Source organism: Lytechinus pictus, chromosome 4 (genome assembly GCF_037042905.1).
Source record: "Lytechinus pictus isolate F3 Inbred chromosome 4, Lp3.0, whole genome shotgun sequence".
NCBI lineage: Eukaryota > Metazoa > Echinodermata > Echinoidea > Temnopleuroida > Toxopneustidae > Lytechinus > Lytechinus pictus.
In genome coordinates, this window is record NC_087248.1 from 19,575,286 (window position 1) to 19,595,797 (window position 20,512).

At 37.1% G+C, this 20,512-nt stretch overlaps 1 protein-coding gene across 1 annotated transcript in view; it reads right to left on the reverse strand.

Annotated features, from left to right (window-relative positions):
- The window catches only part of LOC129259405 (uncharacterized), a 29,836-nt gene extending 11,039 nt beyond the window's left edge, over nt 1–18,797 (reverse strand). The window contains exons 1-8 of the mRNA XM_064097977.1: nt 18,791–18,797; nt 16,962–17,131; nt 15,434–15,517; nt 8,734–9,579; nt 6,198–8,187; nt 4,266–4,273; nt 3,953–4,009; nt 1,323–1,727 (exon numbers count right to left, since the gene is read on the reverse strand). Coding sequence (XP_063954047.1) covers nt 1,323–1,727; nt 3,953–4,009; nt 4,266–4,273; nt 6,198–8,187; nt 8,734–9,579; nt 15,434–15,517; nt 16,962–17,131; nt 18,791–18,797 — 3,567 coding nt within the window. The remainder of the gene's footprint in view (nt 1–1,322; nt 1,728–3,952; nt 4,010–4,265; nt 4,274–6,197; nt 8,188–8,733; nt 9,580–15,433; nt 15,518–16,961; nt 17,132–18,790) is intronic.
- Nucleotides 18,798–20,512: the final 1,715 nt, after the last annotated feature.

Sequence of the window (20,512 nt, forward strand, 5' to 3'; positions counted from 1 at the left end):
CAACTCTGAAGAATTCTTTCAGGCTTCACTTTTGAAATGTTTGTTTTTCATCTATTCTATGATATGAGAATTTATTTAAATGTAGAAGGTGTTATTTTTTTATTCAATGTAACTGATATATTGTCTATGATGTTAAATTTTACTCCAAGTCCAAGATGGCAATCAATTTATTCAAATTGATCTTTTCTTGAAAGAAAATAATGTTATATTTCATTTTATTCTATTCTATTATAGTATATTCTATTCTATTTTATTTTATCCTCATCTTTTCTAAATCTGTCCTATTCTGCTCTATTCTATTCTAATCTCCTCTCCCCTAACATAGAATGAGTGAGTGAAAATCACTTAAAAAGACAAAATATACAACTGATGTAAATAAATAGGTGGGATTTTCATTACTACCCTAAGATGAAATGGGATTGATTTGAAGATATTATATCTGTTAGCAAGGGCATGAAATTTGAGTGAAGTATGTACCTGACTCATGTAACATTAAACATCTAAACATGGCACAAAACATTCATCACTGATGAAAGTGACCTGAAAATAATATGTACTGTGAGATGTTAGCAATGTTTGCATGATTTTATGCATTACCAAATGACAAACCTTTTAAATGGAGCAATAATGTCTTCTAAGTGAGAACACATTCTTATAATTGCACAAACAGAAAGGTTGAACTGTCTTTGGTCAGCTTTCCCTTGATAAACCAGGGGGTGTTTTCACAAAGATTTTAGTATGACTTAAGTATTAATAAGTATGACTTAAAATCATGCATAGTGCTGATGTACACATGATTATTTAACGCGCAATCGTATCGCTTAATACGCAGTAGCACGCATCCTCTTAGCATGATTTGACGAATGCGGTGATGCCTTTTATTCGGCACGCAACTGGACATTCAAGTGTGACTCTAAATCATACAACTCTTTGTGAGAAACCCCTCAGAGCTTAAATTAATCCACGGTAATCAATGGCTACAGGACGTGGATGTCTTATTGACTTGTCTCAATACCCATCGGAATGGCCTTGGATATTTTTATGTGTGTGTGCACTTTTTCCTGGCCCTTGACTTTAAGGCCTGCAAGACTGTATGCTTCTTCAGACCTAAATTGGAAATAACAAAGTTGCACATATGCTATCTGCAACAAAGGTCTTGTGACATAGTTTCACAAAAAAGGTAATTTTTCATGATTTTGAGATCAGACTGAGTGTGTTCCCATGTTATCACGCCAATCAGATGAAGCTCTTAAGCAATTTCTTCTGTACCTACATGTATAATGAACATTGAAAGGCACTTCTACACCAGGTTGATACCCTACCTTATGCAGCATATTTGACCTTGACAATCTCTTTTCTACTGGCGTGGATGTGGTCGTTGATGCAGTACTGACTGATGATCGCGATGTGAACCTATGTAATGAGTCTTTCTTTCTTTCTGGTCTGTCTTCCCCAACTACCGATGGTACTTGTGACTTCTTTTCTCCATCTGGAATTTTTGGTGCCTCTGGTGCTCTCTGTTCGATATCAACTTCGGCATCCCTGACTGCAGAAGCTGCAGGATTGTCCTTTGGACCGGGGACCGTTCCAAGTTTTTCTAGGGTAGGTTCTCCACCTGAGTGTCCGTTGGAAGGTCCTTTGGCAAGATCATGATCGGCTATGACAGCGTCGGATCTGGAGACAAGTTGTCCATTCTGATACCTGACCCAGTCTCCGGTGTTAGGATCCTGATCGAATCAAATGGGAGGCCATGATGATCAGTGATGTCAAAGAGCATTGGTGAAGAACAAGGGTTCCGGAGTGAAAGGGGTGTGATCGAGCCTCAAGGATCAGTGATGGGATGATGGAAGTGTCGGGTTAGTGTGAGAAGTCTCCTGGAGAACAAAGACTGTCCTGGGGGACACCGAGGTGTGATGATTACATACAATCACTAGTGCTTCTGGATGACCCAAGTGTTAAGTGCAGTTGGTGCTGGATGATATTAGTGCATAGTACTCATATGGTGCAAATATGTTATTCTCAAGACAAACTATGCCAATCTACAAGCATACAGACTCACAAAGTATTGGTGGTACATCGTATGAATAGGGGGGTTGGTATTGACATGGGTTTGAGTGAGTTGGTGAGTAGTGTTACAAGGTTATATGAATAATCTTCTGAGTGTTAGTCTCCAAGGCCCGTATTCTGAAGTCAGGTTTAACTTAGACCAAGGTCTAAGTCTGTGCTAAAATTATGGGGAGCCAAAAGTTAAAAAAATCTGTTTATATTTCTTATGTTTACTATTTTGTTTCCTTTTGCTTTCATAATGAAGAAAGATACTTCAGTTATCATTCCCAGACAACTATGAGCTATATATTTGGGTGTCATATGAGTTAATAAATCAAATGTGTACCGTCGGGGATTTGTGCTTCAATTGGCTCTCCATAGTTAAACCACAACTTCAAACCAGGGTTTAATTTAAACCAGAGTTCAGAATACGGACCCAAGTCTCCAAGTCCTAGTAATAATTAAAGCGATTCCCTATAGAACTACTGGTACACTGAGGAATAATCATCTTATCTCATATGCATTTGGATACATTTACAATACGAGGAGTTAAAATGATGTCTGCTAGTCTAAATGTACCTAAACAAATTCAGTATTAAACCATGTAAAGGAAAGAGTAATTCTTAACGACAAAATTCCTTTACGTTCCTCTCCCCTTGAAATTCTATATCATATATAGGTCTAGAGATCCTCAAAAAATATGAAGGAAAATAATCACTAATGGGTAACAGGTGATGTGGAACATTGGAATGATTGTATGATACTTCCCCCCCTCCCTCATCTTTGGTTTTGAAGAAAATAGCTACTTCCGTAATTCCTCAGAGGAACTAATTTGATCACCGACACTGATGCCAAAATGATATATGTTTACATATTTGATATTTGGGGGTCACTCGCAAGATGTCATGGAGAACTGCCTGCCATATATACAATTCAATCTTAGAGATCATCAAACCATAACAATTAAACCAGCATATATGCAAACATATGCAGGGCAAGCCATTTTAGAATTTACCGGTAATCGTATTATATGATTCTTGATACAAAGAAATAATTTCTTCATACTTCTGTTGTTACCGTTATAGAAAAATTAAGAAAAAAAAATCAACTGGATCAACTGATAAAATGGCTTGACATATGTATATTGGTATACCCTTTAAAAATCGCCCCAGTGTGACAGACCCTTTAGGCTTTACGACATCATAAGTCCACTACACATTCGATTAAAGCTCGAATTCAAGGTATTGTGAGACTAGATTTATCTACATAATACTTGAATTTTATTACAGTCATTTAGTATTACAGGAAAGTCACCCTGACATAAATTTTCTTAGCACAAATAATGAAAAATATTGCTTTGCTGAAATCCATCTCCATCAAAAGAGAGTGTAATTATAGATCTTTTTAATACTTTAATTTAAGCTGAAACATCTTCCCATATATCATGTGATTTGAATTCTATAAAATGATATTTCTCAGAATTTCAAGAATGATTTTACCAGCATGTGCATTCAATGTATTTATAAACAGAAACAATATTTATATATATATGCTTTCTGAGAAATATATTGCAAACCATCATGATCCATTATAAATGTGGAATGTATCAAATTCGTCTGACATGACATATTTCATATGGATCAGCTGTTTGCAACTTACATGTATATGTCACAAAATTTGAAACTCTGAAAATCCACAACTCTTTGATTCTTTCATGGATTTTAATCATTTGCTTCTCTCAATTTTCTGCTTTGGTTAAAACCAGCATTATGTCAGGGTAGACGATCCTCTTTTAAGGTTAATTGTTGATACATGTATGCTATTCATGGCTACTCCTAGTATAGTATCTCGTGGTGATCTAGATGAACGTTTTCTCTTAAAAAAATTGAGATGAGACGAGACATACCACGTTTCCTGTTATATAGAACCCCGCTGTAGCCCACTGATCATAGACTACATTAACCTTCGTAAAGGAATTTAAGAAAAAGGTGAGGCAAAAGTAAATCAAGGAATAGAAACTGAATTTTGCGATTTGTTCCTAAACATATACACAAATCAATGACATAGATACATCTACAGTGTATATGACTTATAATGATCTGCTTTTACATAATACTTCATAACCAGGAATGGCGTCTCTATTTATAAGCGCATTACGATTACTGCATATCATTACCCTGGGCGACGGACCCTGGCACGCCCGCACACAATGTATGCACTTTCTCCACTCCCTGGGGAGCATTCCAACAAAAGTTCCAAGACTCAATCGCTAGGCATACGACATACTAGCTTTCGCATCATACAGGTTAGAGAGTGACAAAGTGTGGATTGAGGCCTTGCCAAAAGGACGCAAGGCCAACACATGGATTCATACACACGACCTTCTTATTGCAAGGCGAGAGTCAGGATGCTACACCACGACACTTCTATGTAAGCATAATTTTCTATCATAGAGCCTTCAGATATGATGCCATAAAGCAATGTAAATATTTTTTTGTGTCCATATATATGGTGAGACAAACCCTGTGCTAGTGTGCATGCATTATGATTCATGGCCCTGGATAGCAGGGGAGGGGGGGGGTGCTGAAGCACCCATAGATTTTCCTAGGGGGTGCTGGGTGTGTTACTTTCCATAGGCAACACTCCCTGGAATTCTGGTAGGTGTAGCAAAGTGGAGAAAAGTAAACAAAATGACCTCCACTTTGGAGTGAAACCTCCTTTTTTTTTGCTTGTCAGATTTGTCATGACCAAAATGACCTCCATTTTGTAGCGATACCATTTTTTTGCTCGTCAAATTTCCCGTTACCACAATGACTGCCATTTTGCGTAGTGACCCCCCCCCCCTTTTTTCCTTTTCAAATTTACATCATCACCCAATGTAAAAAAAAAAATTGTTCCCAGGGCCCTGATATGCTTAGAGTCTCAAATATAGGTCTGCTATTTTAAGTGAGAAAATCAATAGACCAGTTCGTAGTTACTCATGGACAATTTTGGTCAAATGACCTTTCATTTCATTCATTATGATAGGCAGATTTCAAAGCAAGATATTACGTAAGCTTGCCTTACATATATAGCAGGATGAAGAAATTGAATAGACCAGGTGACTAGAATAGCACACCAATGAACACTTTATGAAGGTATTTGTTGCATTCCTACTTTGAATGCATATCATAGCATGTTGCACAATGTACTTGGCAAACTGTGAAATACCAGTCGTTCGTGGACGCATTGTTTTTTTTTGTGGATGTAAATGAATACCACGATTCAAAAGAATATATGAATAATCAAGACATCAAAGTTGGTGCTTATCTCATTAGATTTTAAACCACCATGTCACTTTAGTACAAATGACCTTCCTCTGATCATGCGTAGAATCTTTTGATCATGCGCAGAAAGGAACTACGAACTGGCTTATTTACTAGAGTTTTCATGGAACTGTGAATGAAATGTGTCAATTGTGTATACTGAATGTACAAGTAAAATTGTATTCCACCATTAACTGTGCAGTTGGTAACTTGACATATCATTAGTATCATATGAAAAATGTACATTCTCATCTGGCCAAAAGGCATTATTAGTAGCACTTAGGAATTTGAACCCCTGACTTCATGATTCATGATCTAGATATTTTTACACTGATTCACATCAACACTTCAAACTTGCCTTTGCCCCCACTTCATTATGTTTCATTATCAAGCTAAAATACAAGAAGTTAAAATTAGGGTGAGAAATAACTTCTAAAGGGCCTTTTTTTAATTCCCAGATTGGGGCGATTGCTGATTTTTTTTTCTTTTTGCCATTTCTTTCATTTTAAGGGCTACTTTTTGTGCGACAAGTAATCATGCTTTAAAAGCATTCGTCATTATTCGGCTGCATGAAGAAAATTGATTTTCTAAACTTTCTAGAATAGCGATTGTGGCAGATCTGGGAGTGACTTTGGAAAAGATGGTCACCCTTAAGCATTCAATTTGGGGAATTTTAGGGGCAATTTGGCCTGTCATGAGGGTGAAGTTGTCAATTGCCTTCATGTATTTCCTATGCTTGTAAAAATTCTCATATGCTTCGTATTCAACAAAACGATGCCATGCTGAAGAGAGATACCAGAGTACATATACTTTAAAAATCTGATTTACTAACCTTCCCACTTCTACGTAAACCTCTCAAAGAAAATCGCCCTAGACTAACATGTTGAGGGGTATGTGATCCTTGTGCCTCCCTGTCAGAAACCAACCCCTCTTCTTCAAGGATCATACTTGGTGTCCTGACAAGACTTGGTTCATCAGCTACTGCTCCTCTTTCTGAGGAACACTCAAGCTCTGTTTCTTTTACAACATGAAGACCTTGTCCTGGATGACTTCCATGGCTGGTTGATGCCCTCATTGATTCCACTTCATCCTGTCTGGTATTTCCTTGACGCACAACCTGGGATTCCTCAGCAGGGTGAACAATGCTCGCAGACTGGGTCTGATCTGAAAGGGATGACTCTTTTTCAAAGGACCTTTGGTCAGATTCTTCAATGCTATCCAGAGTGGCCCGAGCCACAATTTCTACTTCATTGAGACAATCCGGAGGAAGTACTATATCATCAACTTTGAGAGGAAGAAGGGGCTCCAATAAAATATCTTGGTTTGAAATAGGTGCTTCTGTAATTTGTGTTAGCTTGGGTAGTGAATGACTTTGATCATCTGTCATGAGCACTTTGGGTTCATCAGATGGATATATGGCTTTCTCATCTGTCTGGTTTTGAGTATCTTCGGTCATTTCTTCCTCTTCTTCATGGGCACCACTTTCTGACTTTCTAATGCTTATTATTGTGGCTTCTGCAACCTTTTCAACTTTAACTAAAGCATTCAGTGGCAACACTATCTCTCCAACTTTGAGTTCCAAAAGGGGTGCTATAGCACATTCAGGGGTTCCCTGTGAAGCCTCTTCAGATAACAGTCCAACGTCTTCATGGGTTTTTTCATCTTGGTTTGTTTCATATGTTGCCAGTCCGCTTTCAGAAGCCATTCCAGTATTCCCTTCAACGATATAAAGAGGGTCTGAGCTTTTCTCATCATGATCTAGATGTTTGTATAGAAGAAGTTTCACACTATCCTTTTTTATTCTCTTCCTTTTAAAGACCTTCTTGGTGAAATGGGCAACCCATTTAGTTGTTCCAGAAACCCTTCTTAACTTCAATCTCTCTGGTCTCTCTACAGGCTCCTGATGCATTTCCCGCTCAGCTGAAACACCTTCACTGGTCTCTTTGAGGTCTTCAACAACCAAAGATGAACTGCTTGCACCTATAAGAGCATTGGGATCTGTGTCACTGCCCTCCATATGTATGATTTCATCTTCTCCTGTGCTTTCATCGAGTCTGTTGTCTCCATTCAAAGATGGTGAACTAAAATATGGCGACATTTCATTTTCCATGATCATGCTCCTCTGCTCTTCATCAAAACCTTCAGAGGTTTCAGGGTCTTTTCCATTTTTCTGAGGACATTCTACTGCAGGAACGAGTGGTGGTTCCCTACATTCTTCAGCTGCAATCCCTGGAGGTTCTATACTCTCACAGAACTCTAGATCTGGTGGAGACATCTCTTCAGATTTGTCAGGATTTTCAGACTTTGTCTCGCCGGTCATAGCATCTTCACTCTTTTGCCTTTCTTCAAGGGAAGAAGAATCTTCTGGAAGCATAGTTTCATCAGATTTAGGTGCTAGCATGGGTGTCGTATCTGAGCTTGACACCACTTCTTCCTCTACAGATATTTCTTGAGCTTTGCTTGTACCAAGTTGTGTGCATTCAAAAGCAAAATACTCCATGGAGTTTGATCCTCCAAAGAAATGCTCTGGCTCTTCATAAATATGTGCAAGATCAACATCCGTACCCTGATCTTCATCTTGTTGCGGTAATGGCTTCGGAGGTATCAGCGGTTCTTCTGATATATGAGAATCTAAAGATTCCCTCGGGATACCCTCCTCAGTGCTGATTCCTTCTGCAGTTTGCTCGATTTCAACCTCTTTGGTAGATGACTCTTCATCTTCATTCCAAGTTTCCTTCTCTTCTCCAAGATCAAGGATCTCAGATTCCAATGCAGGTGCACAGTCTTCAACGTTATCCGAGGGTTGAACTCTGACAAGTCCATCCTCCCCAGGCTCCTACACAGAGGCAAACCATTAAACACTGCCTTGAGAACTTTCATAAGTGATGTTGGCCATGCAGCATTCTACAGAGTCCAGTGATGTGCCAGTACATGGAACCAGATATGGGAGAAAGCAGTCTGTTGCCAATCATGCAAGCGATGAGACCGATAAGAAATACAGTATTCCCACCAGAAATGATTACATACTGTGATTATGAAACCGCTGACATTCACATGCATATTTATAGACCCCTCTATCATATATAGAAGGCCACTGGAAGAGTTCAGACCAAACAAAATGGATTTGAAAAAATGATTAATCAATTAAATATACAATTGAGGAGTACAATTTGTAAATTTTAAGCACCTTACACTTAGACTTTTTAAAACATCAACAAAGTGAACGTCTTTATCAGATGCATAAAAAGAAATCTTACCTGAAAGTAACCAAAGTGTGTTGATATATGTGAATATAATAACACAATCATAGTTTAGTGTCATCAAACGTAAGGAGTTGTCCATCAAAAAGATGGATACAATTTGTGAATGGAAAAGAAACTACAATATCAATTGAAATTGGAGTGCAGCCAATCAATACCTTGCATAATTCTGGACCTAATTTCAACTCTCTGATGAGACCATTCTCTGTAAGATCACTCATGATCTTGATGGTTGCCATCGGCTGTTCAGTTGATGTGTCGGCAGAAGCAGAAGCTCCCTCCTCCAGACTGCTGTCAAAGGTTACCGACACACTAGGGTCTGTTGTATAGGACATCTCTGGTTGTAATGGTGCCATCTCTTCTTCTGCAGGGCTGTGTACAACTGGTACAGAACTCTGACTTTGCTCCATCTCCTTGGTCGATACTGTTGCCTGAGCTGCTTGCAGAAAGCTTGACCTCTCTGAACCCAGCATCTCTACTTGCAATTGCCGCTTAGCACCTATGAGAACCTGCTGAACAACTCCAGAAGCAGTTGCCATAAGTAGACCTTCTTCTGTTTCATGGAGCGCCAGATTTTCATCTTGACTTCTTCCAATGTGCAGGTCTCTGGAATCGAACTTAATTCCATCCGCTATATCATCTTCATTAGCACACGACTGGGAAATACTGGCTTCATCCCCAATCACATGAACTGCAGGATCAATTTCAACTTTCTCCTCATGAGGACCAATGACCTGATTTTCAACAGCAACTGCACCCAAGGAAAAACAAGGCTCACTATGAACCTGTGCAACTTTCCAAGCTATTTCATCTTGAGATTCTTCAGGATCTGATCGCTCAACTACAGCGAAGGCAACATAGCTCTTCCCGATTCCCCACTCTTCCTCCTCTCTGCTGGTTACCTCCTCATCGGTAGAGAGATCTGGGTGCTGGCTGGAAAACTCCAAAGTTTGGATATCTTCACCATCCTAAGATATGGGATGAGGGAAATACACAAAAACTGGTTGCTTCAGTCCAAACATAAGTCCCAGAATTCATCCACAGATGCAGTTTATAGAGAAGTGTTTAGAATAGTTAGGCAAAGGTGCAGCATAACATATGGCAGATGCATTTACTATTTTTGAGATGCAGAATGATGTATGCATGATTTGATTTGAATTTTGTGGAATACAGTAAACCTGGGATGCATTTTATGAATTTTATTTTGTCTGGGATTCTCGATGACTAATTTGCTCTCAGTCAATTAGATGCAATGATTTCAGAAGCTTATAACAGTTGGTGGTGAAAATGACTGTTTTGTTTTGTGGAATAGCAACCAGTTAGTGCATGTGTACCCTCTTCCCAAGGAGCATATACATGGACGATGAGGCACAAAGCAGACACAGATCCGGGAAAAATAAAAAATACAAGAAATACTTCATTTTAAAATGATCACAATGTGCACTGAAGAGTCCAAAGAATACACCGATCCATGCTTCACCAATGAAAGCTCACAATGAAGATGCAGAATTATTACACTTGCCAATTAGAATTTTGAACAGTGATTTCATCATTTTCAATACGCTGCCAATTCAAAGAGCATAATGGTTAGCTTGATATTAAGCAACATTTATTCACAAACAGCGCAGCATAATGTAATGGAAACGGTACCATTTTTCAAAGAACTTTTCCTCTTTCGATTCATAATCCATATATAACTAACTCTCGGAGTTTCAGAATAAAGGGAAACTGCAAAACTGGGAGACATTTATGTACCTCTCTGTATTAATACATGTCAAGCCTTTTCTCCAATATTCCCGAAAAGCAGTAGATCTTCCAGAAGTCGAATACATTTTTTAATGTTTCCCTTCAGAGTTCACATGTGAAATTAGCACTTTGTACTGAGCTCAAAAGCAATTTATGGGGGACCTCTTGCAACTATCAAGGAGTCAGGACTATCCAGAAAATGAAATCCAGAAAATTCCAGAAATGATCTGATATTACAACAGTACATTTTATTTCTTCATGGAATGTCATATAATTGCAATGATTCTTTATGGTCTATTCAAGTAGAAAGGAAGTGTTTGGTTTCTAAACCATCTCTGACATATCATTCCTAAGATTAGCCAACGGAACAAATATCAAGCTAAAAAAGTTTAAGCCAGAACCCCTCTTTCCAACAGACCTACCTTTAGCACCCAACTGGCAGTCTGAGCAGCATCTTTGAGCATAAATCCTGCTGAAATGGTAGTACTGACAAGGGTAAATTGCCAATTCGTCCACTGCCAAGTCGTTCATTTACCACATGGTCTACCTTCATTTAGTCTTATGCCATTCCGTCCATCAACATTTCGTCTAACAACCCTTTGGTCCAATGACAATTCGGTCCAATCATCACTTTGTCTAATCACCAGTTGGTCTATGACCATTTCATCTCATAACAAGTTGGTCTAATACTTGTTTCATTTGGATTCATTTTGCCCAGTTAGCACTTAGACCAAATGGTTTATTAACTAAATGGCTATTAAACCAACTGCTTATTAGACGAAATGCATGGTGAGTGGACGAATTGGCAATTAGACCATGTGGCTAGTAGGATGAACTGATGGTAGACCAAATAATAGTAGACGAGTTGGCAATTGGACGAACTGGCATTGGACCAAATGAAAATAAACCCTGACAAGCGTCTTTCAGAACAGCTTTTCTGTATCCCTAATCATTTCGATTGTGATGAAATGTGAGGGTTAATGATGAAAATGCTGTAATTAATCTCAATTACACCAGCATTGATGACATCCAAATTCTCATAATTTTTGTATTAATTGTCCAGTTTTCTCAAACTTTTATAAGTTTAATAGTAATAATGATAATGTTGTATTATTCCCAAGGTAACCACTTCAGTTACGAAAAACTGTTCTTCCAGCAAGCCCTGCTAAACATGATAAGGGCAGTTCTATAAAATATGTATGTCCAACCCCCTATATGTGGGACCTTCATGAAATTTTCTGTCTCTGATTTCTTATTTTTTTGACAGTCTGTAATGTTCTTAAATGACCATAACTTAGTCAGTTTATGAAGTGAAGTAAAACTTGAGAAAAATGGGGGTCGGACCTACAAAAAGGTTTATCATTTTATGGAATTGCCCATAATGTTATTACCCCGGTTTTAGAATGTCTACCTTGATCGGGCAATCAAGCAATGGAGGAGTTTCTTCCTGCCAGGTAACCATTTTCTACACCTGGGCGGAGAGTGGCAAATGCTGTGGTGGGATTCAAACACCGGACCTCATGGTTCATAGACCAGAGACTTATATTCACTCCTTTTTTGTTGTTGCAAAACTTGACTTGTTATGATGATTTCTTTTCCCAATATCAGGTAAATAGAATCTGCAATACTTACATGACTATGGGGGTAGCATCCAAGGTGGAAGTATGTTAAAATAAAGAGTTTGACTTTTAGCCTTTCTTGTTCTTAAGGGAGACTATTTTAATTTGATGGACTTCTAACAGGAGGGCCAAACCCTAAACAATGCTCATTTGATGCATTCATTTCATGCATCTTACACCATTTTCATACCCGTGTTCAAACACGACCTGAAATCACAACAAGCCTAAAGAGGTCTCCCTCAAACAAATCATGAGTGAAATGACCCAAATTAGATTCACATCTTGAGTGAATTCTAATACCTTGGTCACATTTGTTCTACGGCGGCCGTACGGCGAGTCGAAAACAGTCGTTTTATTCATTTTTATTCAAACCACCTATATGTACATGTAGCTGGTACAAAAAAAAATGTTAAAACGGCTGTTTTCGACTCGCCGTACGGCCGCCGTAGAACAAATGTGACCAAGGTATAAGCGAAGAATTTTCTCTAAGATTGAATCCTGTAATGTCACAAAACTCGGGGGAAAGGACGATATAACTGGGCTATTCTTAACCACTGATGTGAAACCTGGAATGTCACATAAACTCGGGGGGGGGGGGGGGGGGGGGGAAGGATGATGTAACTGGCCATTCTTAACCACTGATATGAAACCTATTTTTGTGATAAATTCTAAGCCTTGCCAAAAATGTTTACTGGAAAACCCTTCATTTGTGTCATGACTCCATTATCTTTTGTTGTATAAATATTTCTGTAATCCTTGGTCAATAGTCAAAACATCCACTTATGCATTAAAGGCACAGCACCATTTCATACAAAGAAGGGACGAATCATGCTATTAAAAGAAGAAATGAATCATTAAAGACACCGAACATGTGACCTCTTCGTGTGGACATGTGGAGCGTTGTGGCCCAGTGGATTAGTCTTCGGACTTTGAAACAGAGGGTCGTGGGTTCGAATCCCAGCCATGACGTAATTTTCTTTCGGAAAGAAATTTATCCACATTGTGCTGCACTCGACCCAGGTGAGGTAAATGGGTACCTGGCAGGAATTTATTCCTTGAAATGCCACCGTGCTGTAAAAGGCTGCGGGGCTAAAGCCAGGGTAATACTATCCAATTAAGCGTTTAGGGACGCATTTGGCAGTGATATGCGCTATATAAGCATGTTGGTATTATTATTCGCACGTGTCGTAAGTTTGTAAACTTATTTTGGATAGTTATTTCCCTAAACAGAGAGGAATGAAGATACCAAACGCGTGATATCTATGCACAAGATGCTTGTAACGTCATTGGGGGACACAGAACAATGGTGCACATTTTATGTAGGGCTATTCTCACTTGCCAGCTGAGCATTTGGCTTAAGAAAATCAGCCAACCTAAAAAAAATAAGCTCTATCCATTATTCAATGAAAGAAGTACTATGACTTCTCTTTTCTTTGTTCACTACTTGAAGAATCATCGGGGATGGTTTCCCCTATCCCCTGTACATAGCACTGGCCCTGGGGCCTGTAACACAAAGCTTAGCAATGATCGCAGAACATTTTTCTACGATTAATTCCACTGACTACAATGTACAATCAATCGTAAAAATCAGGCATACGATCAATCGCTAACCTTTGTGTCACGGGACCCTGGATACATGAACCAAAATTACAACCAACTTCCATTCATAACCATACAATTACAGGGTAATAATTTGCAGCGCCTAGAAACATAAACTTGTCTGATATCAACCTTGCATAATATCATCAATATCACATGTACACTATGCCATTAATACTACCATCTGAAAAGATAACATCTCCCCTGTGAATAACATCTTTCCTGAAAGGTATTAACAAGGATATATCTGCAAACAAATCCATAAAAAAAGGAATTGTTTACAAAATTATTAATGGACTCTGCAGCATGCATATAATTAAATAAGTTTATAAAGATTGTAATGGAATGACGTCATTCAATATAACTCCCCATGCATAAAATGTCAGCAAGTGTTAGACATAGGTTAAATTGGCAGTGAGTAAAATGTGCTGCTTGGATATAGCTTTACAATAATATGATATTGCCAATCTGAAGAACACACCGATCATTACAATCATCAGAAAATAGTTAATCATATCAGCGAATGAGTTGTTAGAAGGTATAGCCGGTACTACCATCGAGATAAAAAAAATCTGGATAGATCAACAACGTGCTCTGTGACTCTGGCCACTGAAAACACTTTACAAAAGTACTTTATAAAAAAAAAGGTTAAGTGCACATTTAGTTCCTCATTTCTTTTCCTGCGAGGCATGAGCGTGTTGTTTCTGGCATGTAGGTATGGCCCCATATCCTGCACTTTTAAAACAAATCAGTCAAATTGACTAGCCAAGTAGTCAGCTGGGTGCAACTGATAGTCTAGTCGCATTTCTGTCATATATTCTAGTCGAGAGTAATTCAATTCTAGTAAAATACGACTAGAAAATAGTCAAATATGACTAGAATAACAGTTGCACCCAGCTCACCCTATCAAATAGTCATTTTTGACTGATTTTGTTTTTAGAGTGTGTTAATTGTGTCAAGGAGTACTTCTTCTGTAGCCTCAAGGATGTGTGTGCAGTAGCATAAAACAAACTCTATCCAGTTTTTGTATATCAATGGGTATTCCAAGAGAGAAAGACATGAATGAATGATAACCTCATAACCCAAGTAGTTTATTTAGCATATTATATGGAACAATACGTGTTTGTGGGTGCACAGGAAAGATACCAGGATAAATACACTTGAAAACATGTGGTGTGGAGGGTACTTATGAACATATTATAAAACAAATAATGTATCATCAAATAAAACATATTTCTCACAACTGCGAAGCATAATATAGTTTGAGAATGAATGGACATTGAAATACAGTCCATTCATTTGCTAAAGAATTGTTTCATTCTATGATCTTGGATGGTGAATTTATAAATTATAAAACAAAGTTTTAATTGGTCTTTTAAATATCTTCAAACTAGACATCGAATTAGTAAGCCTCTACTAAGCATTTTATTACAGTTTTTTTTTTCCAAAGAATATCACTAGCCATTGTAGAATTTGTAATATTGAATACAAAATGCATTCACCTTCTTCATTATAATATACAGCCATTACGACTTCTGTCTTTATTAAGCCTGTTAATAATTGCTGAATCCTTTGATCTTATATAGCCCATATCCATACACAATAAGAATGCATTTTCTATTATTACATATATGATTGTCATTTTGTGTTAGAGCTGAGTCAAGTCTGAAAGTTTTCTTTCCAGATTGTGATGGCGTCTCATTGGTCGGAAAGCTACACTCATCCAAACACTGGAATTGGTAAAACATTACAGTAATTTGATCACACGGGACAGATTACTGTGTTCTGAGATCCAAAACTCCGCCCTAATTCCTATCAATCATCTGTTGCCATAGCAATCACTGTGAATTGTACTTACCCTGTACATATTAGCTTCTAAAGCCTGTCTATGCAGCCTCTCAGAACCGCTGTAATATTCGCTTTCACTGAACGATGAGTCCCCCTGGAAGAAAAAATAATTTGGCTGATAATTAATCAATATTTTAAAGTTTTCATGGTTTCTTCCCTAAATCAATAAATATTAAGGGTTCTTCCATGAGACAATAAATACTCATGGTTTCTTCCATCAATCCAATGGTAAATACTTATGGTTTCTTCCATGTTTCATTGAATATCGTGGTTTCTTCCATCAATCAAATTGGTGAATACTCATAGTTTCTTCAAAGAACCATAAATATTCATGTTTTTTTTCCACAAGTCAATGAATATTCATGGTTTCTTCCAATCCTTAATCAATTGGTAAATATTCATGGTTTCTTCAACAAGTCTATGAATATTCATGAATATCCATGTTCCACAGTTCCATAATATAAGAAATGACCTATCTCCTAGTGTTGCTTTAGTCTTGTGTGGGGGTACTTGCAGTGTGAGTGTATCTTGTGAGCTAAGCAGGTAATGGTCATGAGATCATAACATAACATTCATGGTTTCTTCCACAAGTCAATAAATATTCATGGTTTCTTCCCTAAATCAACTGGTAAATGATTATGGTTTCTTCCATGAATCAATTTGTGGATACCGGTACTCATGGTTTCTTGAAAGAATCAATATTCATGTTTTTTCCACAAGTCAATGAATATTCATGGTTCTTCCAAGAATAAATGAATATTCATGGTTTCTTCCATAAATCAATTGGTGAATACTCATATTTTTTCCAAGAATCAACAAATATTCATGGTTTCTCCCACAAGTCAATGAATATTCATGGTCCTTCCAAGAATAAATGAATATTCATTTATTTCTTTCGTAAATCAATAGTTGAATACTCGTGTTTTCTTTCCAAGAATCAACAAATATTCATGGTTTCTTCCATAAATCGATTAATATTCATGGTTTCTTCCATGAGTCAATGAATATAAACCGTTTCTTATGCAAGTCAATAAATAGCCATCATTCTTCTACATATCAATTGGTGAGTACTCATGGTTTCTTCCATAAATCAATGAATATTCATGGTTTCTTCACTTCCATTAGTCAATGAATATTCATGGTTTCTTCAATTCCATAAGTCAATAAATATTCATGGTTTTTTCACTTCCATAAGTCAATGAATATTCATGTTTTTTTTACAGGAAACATTCATCTGGCTGTAAGAACATGAAATGCACCTTATGATCTGGGTGGTATTTCATCTATTTTAATTGAAAAATTTTAATTTCAAAATTTAATACAATTAATTCATATTAATTTGACTCTTAACATTACATTCACCAAAAACCAGTAAAGTGAACATTACTATCACATTCATATTCATTTAAAACTGAGATGGTAATAGGTGTCAATCTGATGACCTAGTTTTCCAAATATTTAGTACCAGGCCAATGATTCCAAATCTCTCAATAATCATTTCCACGTTTCAAAATAAAAAGTTTATCATTATAACTTACAATATCTTGGATGGCAATGGTTGGAATAGGGGGGTGTCTCGGCACACCCCTTCCAGCAGAACCATCAGATCGGTAGCTCCTATCGTCTTCCGATAGCTCCGAACCGTGGTAGCTCTTGCGGCTGTTGGCAGGGCTGTCAGGATGTCGTGATTTCTTGTGCTGGATGACATCTGCCGTCAAGAAAAATAGGAGATTAGTTACGGGATTAGAACGATGATGAGAGACACAAATGAAATTGGTATGAAGAGTAAAAAAAAATATACAGATAACTTTGCCCAAGTCAAACCTACTTGTACAGGGACTATGCAAATCTCGTGGACTTTAGAGAAATTATGTATATGGTGAAGACTAGACTCCATACTCTCTGTCTGAAAAAGTCGCAGTATATGAACGAATCTAGTCTCACTACTTTAATTCAGACTGTGTTTTTTGACGGGGGGAAGGGTGATCTATTGTATCATCCCCCACCCCAACTGGATAATGTGATGCCATATTCCCACATTTTTAATGAAATGGTTCATTGCGTTAAATCAACCCTTGAACTAAGATGGACCTTCTCAACGATCTAACAATGATTGACTAAAAACATAATAAGTAAAAGCTACAATGTACCTGTCGTAAAAGTAGTTTCAACATGAAAAGCTGACTATACAACTCCTCGATAGCGACTGCTCATGCACCCCTTATTTTAGAGGGAACGAGGAGATCTAATGCATGCACGCAATCTCCAAGGATCGATGGTTGACCAAAGAGGGGTAATGCAGAAGAGAGGAAAGGGGGCATAGAGCATTTTGGTAGGATCGTAGGAGGTGCAGATACCAGACAAGGGCCAGAGACAGGTGGATAGATAGGCTCAACTTTCCGTCTACTAGTTCTTTGGTCCAAAAAAGACTAGACCCAGGATCTCACAGGACTACGAGTGGCTTGGCCCTAATCAAATTCACAAGTGGTCTACTTTCGTTTTTCATTTACCAAATTCCTCAGAGCAACACAATTTTATCGTGCTTCGGAGCGATTTTTTTTTTTCAAGTTCAGCAGGGGTATATAGATTCAAATATTTCGTTGTTGACAATAAGTTGGGTACCATTTTATGCTGCACAAAACACTAGTAACACAGTGATCTATGAAAATCTTGTGTAGTATTTCTTTTCCCATTTTGTGAGATTTAAGACAACCATGATAAACAAGATTTGAATCATTCATCAGGTCAGCGTGGCAAGAGGTGTTCCTATCTGCAATTTCTTCATGACAAAATGTTCACCAACCCTAGAAATGTTTGTACACTTAAAATTACTTAGTAGCAACCAGATAGAAAGTGTCGATTTTTATGAAATGTCTGCCTTGAATATCTATAGGATAAATAAAGACTTCTTATATGAAAACTTGGATCCAGATCGAGGGTACATCTGGAATTATGCAGGATTCCCATAAAGAGTAAGAACTAATCCAATTAGGCAATGAGACGTGATTTACACCTTAAATTTGCATGTCTCAAACTAAAATGTGGATTTCATGTATTCCTAAAAGAAGAATTCTGATAGCTACTTGAAAAGAGCTTTAATAAATTTGACTTTTACTCTGATGAGTGCATGTCAAAAAACTTCTTTATGTCTGTGTTTCAATGTTGAATTCTGAAATTTAATTTTAAAAAATCATATATTGTATAGCTCGCTTTGTTAAGTATATCTGGACATCTGCTTTAATGAAAGGCATACAGCAAAATTAAATCTGAGCTCAGTTTATAAATTATCCTCTCCAAAAGATAATCTTTAAAAATTATTAGGTCAGTATGTATGCTGGTATAAATAAAATAAAAATAGTATACATACATGTCATGAAGCGTTGGTCAAACAAGTTTGCTCTCAAGCAATGAGATGCGAGGCTTTAATTGGTAGCCATTTCATAATGAAATATCTGTAAATTGTTTGATGAACTATTCCATCATTGTTAATGCAACACAGATTGGGCATGCTAATTCAGGCATTGAAAAGGGAGCAAATAATTCTCTTAAAGCGGGTCTTCAAAAAAACCACCACCATACCAAAAAAAAATCCCCTCATGCTATTGCATCTAATTCTAAAAACATAATACAAAATAACAAACAATATCTAACAATTCACCAACACTGAAAGTGGAGTGCAGTCATGCAGTTTTAAAGAAATTGTTTATTTGAGTGATCTTCAATTTGACTTGGAGAGATATGTAAGTATGGGGTTCAAATGCCCACAATGCATCAGAAAGTGGCACAAATCTATTAAGGTATTCACAATGGAGAAAATATATAAAGGTAAAGTGAGGTATTCCAAAAGTTTGTAAGGTGAGCAAAAGATATGAGTACATGTACAATATGAGTTAGATGTTGGGGAGTTTCCACTAGTTATCACCACTTGCGATTAATAGCGCTATCAATCACCAGTGGTGATTAGTAACAAGTCATTCATATACTATCAGTACTTGCGATCGATAGCACTATCTTTCACTTGTGGTGTTCAGTAGCACACCGTTCACACGTTATTTACTACTCTCAATGGAAATACCAACAATCACAAGTGCCAGTGAAAATCAGTAACAATATAATTCACATTTAATAATTATTAGTAACATCGCTTTCTTGGTAAACTCTGAAACATTCCGATACTTGGCAGGGGGTGAAAATATAAAATGGAAACAAAAAAAGGGGATTTGACTGTAAATAAAATATTTTAAATAACACTAATTATATTACAGTCATTGAGACAATTCATTTGAATAAACAATATAAATATTTTCAAACAATTAATATCTGAGATGATGAAGTAAAGTATTAAAAATCCTATTTAAGTAAACTTATCCAGTGGTATTAAAAGCTAGATGAGATAAATATGAGGTATATAATAGTATGTAATACTCTGTTACATCAGCCTTTTCAACCACTAGTTCACATGTACCAATTGAAAACATGAAAGCACTTGATATTGTACAACTACATGTCCCTGTTACAACAACAAAATTATAATCAATTGTAAGATTAATCATAACTGTAATCTCATATACATGTATATGGCAAAAATGTAAAAACAAGTTGAAATCAATCATAACTAAATTATTGTATCTCATCGTGTTAAAGCCACCACACACCTTACGACTGTCCACGATCCGATTTGGAGCAAATCACATTTTTTCTTATTTTCTGAAAATGTTGGATGAAAAGTATCTTGTTATTTGAGGTTCAAATTAACTGAAAGAATACAGTAATATAACAATTCTGATGAATGCTTGCAAGTCTTTATTTTGGGGTACAGGCCAAATTAGTTTCAAATCGTAGCCAATGCAGACTGCTATGATCTCATTACGACTAGATCTTAAATTCACTTTTATTCTAAAAAGGATGATAATATAGTCACAATGATTTCAAACATTACACAGTAATTTAATCCATGTCTCAATAATTTAGCATCAAATTCTACAATATTTTATTCCAAAATCGGATTGCAGACTACTCGTAAGGTGTGCGGTGTCTGTTACAGATGTAGGTCAGGTACAGGATCAAATCGGGGCATAGTATACATATT